This window comes from Populus trichocarpa, chromosome 3, assembly GCF_000002775.5.
Source record: "Populus trichocarpa isolate Nisqually-1 chromosome 3, P.trichocarpa_v4.1, whole genome shotgun sequence".
Taxonomy (NCBI): domain Eukaryota; kingdom Viridiplantae; phylum Streptophyta; class Magnoliopsida; order Malpighiales; family Salicaceae; genus Populus; species Populus trichocarpa.
The window spans coordinates 2,242,126-2,248,867 of record NC_037287.2 but is presented as its reverse complement, the minus strand read 5'-3'; the positions used below and the strand labels follow the sequence as shown (position 1 = coordinate 2,248,867).

Genomic DNA, 6,742 nt, shown 5'->3' with positions numbered 1-6,742 from the left:
TAAACTGTGTTATTAAAAAATTTTAAAATTTTTTTTTATTAAAATTTAATATGATTTATATGTTTTGGATAGTTTTGATGTGCTGATGTCAAAAATAATTTTTAAAAAATAAAAAAATATCATTAGCATATATTTTAATACGAAAAATTATTTAAAAAGCAACTGCTATTATACTGTCAAATATTATTTTCAGTAATGTAACAGAGATTAGGAAAATGATTTACCGGCATTCTAAAAACTGATCTACATATAATTTTTTCACATTGAGCCACCATTTGATATTGCATTGCAAATGGGTTGCGCAAAACTTTATTTTATTTTTATTTAAAATTATTTTTTATATATTTTTTTATCGTTTTAATATGTTAATATTAAAAATATTTTTTAAAAAATTAAAAAAAATTATTTTAATGCATTTCAAAGTAAAAAACACTATGAAAAACAACTATTGCAATACTATAAAAACACTCTCTAAATCATATAAACCGGTATCAATTTGCAAGTGGTAAAGTATGGCTCTTATTAATCTTAAATTGAAATGATCGACTTTTTATTAAAAAATCAAGTGATTATCACATGCACAAAATATGTGTATTTGCTAGAGAATTTCATATAAAAACTCTGTTTATACAGCGTTAGTTTAGAGAATAGAATGTTTGAAAATGTGGTAGTAGTTGTTTTTTATAGTTTTTTTTATTTGGAAATACATCAAAATAATATTTTTTTATTTTTTAAAAATTATTTTTGATATCAGTACATCAAAATAATTTAAAAACATCAAAAAATATTAATTTGAAGTAAAGAAAAAATTAAAAATTTTTAATTCTTTTTAAAAACATCTCTAAAACACAAAAAACACAAAAACAAAAAGACGGTTCCACACCAAGCACAAATTAACCACCCAAATGGATCAAGAGGTCTACGAAGGAGAGCAATGCAATCACGATTAGTACATATATTATGTATCAATCGAAATGAATCAATTTTTCATTGTACAATCTCAAAATCTAATTGGGTATATGTTGCATTTTGATCATGCCCTATATACCTCTCGCAAGCCTTCTGCTGAAACACAATCTCCTCATCGTTTTAGGCCAAGCAAGACAGGCACTCCAGCATTTTTAATCCAAGCAGCGCCCTGAAGGAATTGGCCAGCGGTGAATCGAAGAGCCTCGTTCCTGTTAATGACATGGAAAGTTTTCCAGTTCACCCTCTTGTTGGTATTTGCACCAGCGCCTCTGTTGGCATACTCTGCATAGTACAAAGTGTCAAGATGTAAGCTTCCGGCCCATGGCATCCACCCCGCAGGCTGAATAAAATCTGCCAGTTCTGATTCCATGACAACAGTCCTGGAGAATGGCTTCCATGGCCTGCCGAGGTATGTTGGGATCTTGAACCTATCAGCAACTAGCTTCTGCTCAGGGACAATCCTGCAGTTGTGGATGACCAAACCGGTGGTGGCATGATTCTCTTTCCTGCCGTCTGCGGTCACCGAGTTCTGCTGGTTGGCATTAGGTCTTCGGACGACAATCAAGGAGTTTTGGATCACAGCAGCGCCATAACCGAAGATGAAATCAACTGTGCCAGAAATAACACAGTTGCGGTAGAATTGACGCTTGGCTTGGTACAACAACGTGTCTTGATACCCGTCCATCCTGCAGTTGAGGAATGCTGACATATCAGAACTTACACGAAGTGCCACAGCCTGGTGCCCGTCAGGACCAGCAGTGTTTTGGAATCCGATCGACTTGGCAATGAAACCATCCGCTTCAGCCACTGCACAAGCAGAAATTAATAAAGGTAAGGAAAAGCTTATTTAAGACAAATCTCGCAATTCATTTCTTCGAATTTTCCAAGCTGATAATTTCTTTTGGTTTCACGCAATTTTAAGGGCCGGCATATCTCTAAATCGATAAGGTGCATTGAGAGGAATTTAATAAATTTGTTTTGAATGTTGGTTCCAGAAAATCAAGAAAGGGAGTATACTTCTTTAACCACCCGAACCAAGATTAAGCTAATTATTAATCGTGAACCCATCATGCATAATTATATATGTTTAAGATTAATGGCAAAAAAAGAAGCTTAATTGTTACCAAAAGTAGCGGTCTTCCATGTGCCTAAACCGTCCTTGGCAAAGCTCTTGCTTCCGGTGACGATGGTCTTCCTGGGTCCATCACCATAGATGAACACATTGGGTTTCTTCTTGTCAATAGTAACATACTCGCGATAAGTTCCAGCCTTAACATAGATAATATATCGTCCCTTGAGTTTATTGGGATATGCAGCAATGGCTGCACTGATGGTCTTGAACTGTCCACTACCATCCTGAGCTACAACCGCATTTGGTTTAACCTTACCCTTGTCTTGTGCAGCCAAAAGCTTACGATCAGCCCCAGAGAACCAGGTGGGAAATCCATCCTCGGCAAGAAGGCGACGAGAGTTGGAAGGAATGTTAAACTGGAGGCCCATGGATTTGAGGAAGTCTGACAAGCCAGAGATGATAGCCAGAACGTTATCTGTGAGCTGGCTAGCATTAACGAAACCTTGTTGAATGATAGGCTTGATGGTGCTCTTATCATCGAACCCGTCCACGCATGTTTCTTGATATGCAAGGACAGCGCTCAACCAACTTTGTAACTCTGCAACTCGGTTATTTGTGGTGTGCAAATCACTATCTCCCACCATTGACATTGACGCCTGAAGTTCTTGAACGGCATAGTCCAACAACTCCTTGCAATCGTCCAGGGCCATTTTCTCGCGCTTATCTTTACTGGCCTTGACGATCAATTCCTCGGAGAAGTTGAATGATTTCGTCACAGCATCTGAGGCAGCTAATATAGCATGCTTGACAAATTCCTTAGGATCGGTGCTGTTCACAGAGCTGAGGGTCTTGGTGCACGCCTCCTTGTAATCTGACGGTTGACATAGCTGATTAGCGATCTTCATTGATGCAGATATGTTTCCTGCTTCGTTTTCTCCATCGGATCCCTTCTGATGGGGTTGCACTAGAGCCGCCACCCCGATGACAGCACCGACAATAAGAAAGAGGGAAATAGCAGAAATAACTACTTTTCGCAACATTTTTTTCTATTTTTTGTGTCAATACCTGGCTTGCGCCAATTCTTGATTTCTACAGGTAAAAAGAAGAAGAAAAATATGGATGGAAGAGAAGGATAGCGATGATGCAAACAGAGACTTTGCTCTGTTTGTACGGCCAGGCTGATGGTGAAGAAGGGACACGGTGCGAAGATTTTATAGTGCATGGCATTTTCTAAAATAAGGTTTTCTGCATGCATGCAGGGAATGTCGATAATTCGGCAATGGTAGAGCGCAGTTTCAGTTGGGTCATGAGCTGGACAAGCTTTTTGATTGCAAGTTCAAATATTTTTAGAAGAATCTGTTAATTATGTTGCCATTTTCGCTAGCTCTCTCCAAAGATAAATCATAGAATGGAGGGATATTGTTAAGAGCTCCTTGCCTTGACCACTCTCCTTGTCTTCATTCTTATAGATAGCACATACTTACTGTACACACACTATTAGCTTGCAAAATGCAACAAATTATTTGTGGACAAGGTATTTTTTTTTCCCGGGTATATTCGGAAATTAGGTTGCTTATCAATCAAGTTTAAGACAGTGTTGGGTAACGTTGTTGAAACTATGTTTTTTAAAATTTAAATTTTTTTATTTAAGATTATTTTTTTTATAATATTTTGATGTTTGGTGTTAAAATTGACTTTTAAAAAATAAAAATATATTATTTTAATATATTTTTAAATAAAAAATAATTTAAACCATAACTGCTATAATATTTTCATATACTATTGAATTTAAAGAAACATTTATATATATATATTTGTTGAAATTAGGTTTCACCGGAGCCGCTACCCTTAATTAGGGGTGATCATTTTCGGTTTGGTTAGGTTTGGTTTTTATCAAAAGAAAGTAACCAAACCAAAATATTTTTTTTAAAAAAACCGAAACCAGTTCAAACTGACCGGTTTCGTTTCGGTTCGGTTTTTTAGGACAAAAACTGGTTCAAACTGGTTTGGCTTGTTTTTTCGGTTTGGCTCGGTTTTGGCTCGGTTTTTTGCCGATTTGGCTCGGTTTTTTTCGGTTTGGGTTCGGTTCGGTTTTTTTGGTTTTAGGCTTATAAAACCAAAACTGAACTGGCCGGTTTTTTTCAAAATTCTAATCGGTTTAATCGGTTTTTTTTCACGGTTTGATTTTTTCGGTTATTTTTTTTCTGGTTTTCTCAGTTTTTTTGCTCACCCCTACCCTCGATGATAACACTATCAACAAGAATGAGGGAGATAACAAAAACAACTATTTTCCCAAACATTTTTTCTATTTCTTTTAGGATCAACACTTGGCTTGCAATAATTTATGTAGATGAAAAGAAAAGAGAAAATTTTGGATGGAAGAATAATATCAAATATATTATACTAATAAATTTCCGTATATCCTAGACAATTTCTTAATTCACAGAACATAGGGTATCGCGGTATACTGCGGGCTGGTTTAAATTATTTTTAACTTAAAAAATAGATATTAACATTGATGCAAATATATTTTAAAAAAAAAGTGAAAGAAAAAGTTTAAAAATCGAGTTACTAACTCGATTGAGTTTAATAAACTTGACTAATTTAAATAATATAAATAAAAAACACAACAACAATAAATAAACTGAAATGTTTTTTGATAATTTAAAGAAAAATTGTGAAGTTCAATTATCAAACAGTATTAAAGGACAAAATTAAAAAAATTATAAAAAGCAATGAAAAAAATTTAAGTCAACCCTCACAATTCTGGACACATGATTGAGATAACATCATAGAAAAGAAAGTAAAAAAAAACACGAAAATCAATTCTCAATAAATCAAATGTGTGAAGGAAGAATTGAAAAAAAAAAACCAAAATCAACTTGTGTTAACTCTCGAAACTCGTGACCCTGATCATAAGCTTGTGACTTACTCCAAAGAAAGCATGCTTTAAAAAATAACGCAACAAATTTTTGAATCAATAAAATGTTGAGAAATGAAATTGAAAAAAATAATAAAAAAAAAGATATAAAAAAAGAAATAGCAATAAAAAAGAATGGGGACTAAGTAAAATTCCTTAGAAAATGAGAAAAAACAACAATCAAAAGAACGAGGGACAAAATTTGATATAAAAATTAAATAAAATCAAATGAAGAGAGATGATATTAAAGAAAAAAATCAATGAAAAAAAAAACAAATAGCAATAAAAAATGAGGACCAAATTAAATACAAAAACCAATTGAGATAACGCCTTTATATTTTGGAAAGAGAATAGAGAGAAGAGGGAGGAGCGGAAAAAAGTATGTCAGAGCTCAACCATTACTCGGCTATGTACACACGCGACATCAACAAAAAGATCACAACAAGTCACTTTCAATGTCACCCTAGCAGACAGCGCTTGGATGTAAGACGAGAATGCACACGCCAACAACTTCTAAAAAATAATATTTATGTATATTAAAAGACCAAGTCACCCTGGTCAACTTGTTAATTACTAAAAAATCTAGTTTGAAAATACAAAAAAACTCTTGGATGCAAGCTTGACAAACTAGTTTGCTTTTAAGAGTGATATAGTTTTACACCGTGCTTTTATAAGGTTAAAATACTGAAATGCTCACCATCAACTTTTTAACAAAATTTGTTTGTAATAGTGATAGCATATAAAATATAAAAATATTAAATTATTCATAATCAATCTTTTAATAAACTTTGTTTTTAAGGATAATATAGTTTTTACATAAAATATTTAAATGATAAAAAGATTAAATTATTTTTGATCAATCCTATAATAACTAATCACTCTTGAGAAAAATATCATGTTATTTTTAATAACAAATTCATTAATTTTTTGTTTGAAAAGTAAATAAATAATTATACTATTACGATGGATAAAGGATAATAATTACCTTTAATAGTATTTTGTTTAGAAAAATGTTTTCTTTTCTCATCAATTTCTCCATCCAATCTAATTCTTTTTTTTAATCTTTTTATTTCTTAAAATAAAAAATCAAAATAAATTGAAAATGAACTTGAAATGGATGAAAAATATTAATTTATAAAATAATTTTAAAATAAAAATATTAAACATATGATATCTGAAATAACAAGTATTAATTATCGTACGAGCATGTCCTCTCCCCCACGCACATTCCCCTCTCCCATTCTCTTATTCAATTGCCGCAAGTAGAACCTTGTAAGGTTCATGAGCTCCTTGGTATTGATAAAGGATATGTTTGAGATTGTAGTAGTGATATGTTTTAAGTTTTAAATATTTTTTATTTAGAAATATATTAAAATAAAATTTTTTATTTTTAAAAAATATTTTTAATATTAGTGCATTAAAATGATATGAAAAAACATATATTTTTAATTTTAAACAAAAAAATATTCAAAATTTAAAAAAACATGATTTATATTGTGTTTTTAAATACATCCAAAATGAAAGTGCAAGGGTACTACCACCAAGTCTGATAGAGCTTAACCATTACCCGATCGTGTGCACACACGACACCAACAAAAAGATTACATAGCCGCAAGTAGAACTTTTGTAAGGTTCATGAGCTCTTTATCAATGGTGTGTTTGAAATTGTGTTTTAAGTTTTAAATATTTTTTTATTTAGGAATATATTAAAATAAAATTATTTATTTTTAAAAAATTATTTTTAATATTAGTACATCAAAACAATATGAAAATATAATTTT

At 32.1% G+C, this 6,742-nt stretch overlaps 1 protein-coding gene across 1 annotated transcript; it reads right to left on the bottom strand.

The window, feature by feature from the left end:
* Positions 1–918: 918 nt before the first annotated feature.
* Positions 919–3,219, bottom strand: LOC7480780 (pectinesterase). Its single transcript, XM_002303136.3, has 2 exons — positions 2,094–3,219; positions 919–1,776 (listed from the first exon to the last, which is right to left on the bottom strand). Exons 1-2 carry the CDS (start codon positions 3,079–3,081, stop codon positions 1,082–1,084), a joined length of 1,683 nt encoding a protein of 560 aa, XP_002303172.2. The 5' UTR covers positions 3,082–3,219; the 3' UTR covers positions 919–1,081.
* Positions 3,220–6,742: the final 3,523 nt, after the last annotated feature.

Bases quoted from the DNA above. Each gene is read 5' to 3' on its own strand.
- LOC7480780 (XM_002303136.3), bottom strand. From the start codon at position 3,081: ATGTTGCGAAAAGTAGTTATTTCTGCTATTTCCCTCTTTCTTATTGTC. The intron at 1,777-2,093 runs GTAACAATTAAG...CTGCTTGTGCAG, and splicing joins ATGGAAGACCGCTACTTTTG to TGGCTGAAGCGGATGGTTTC.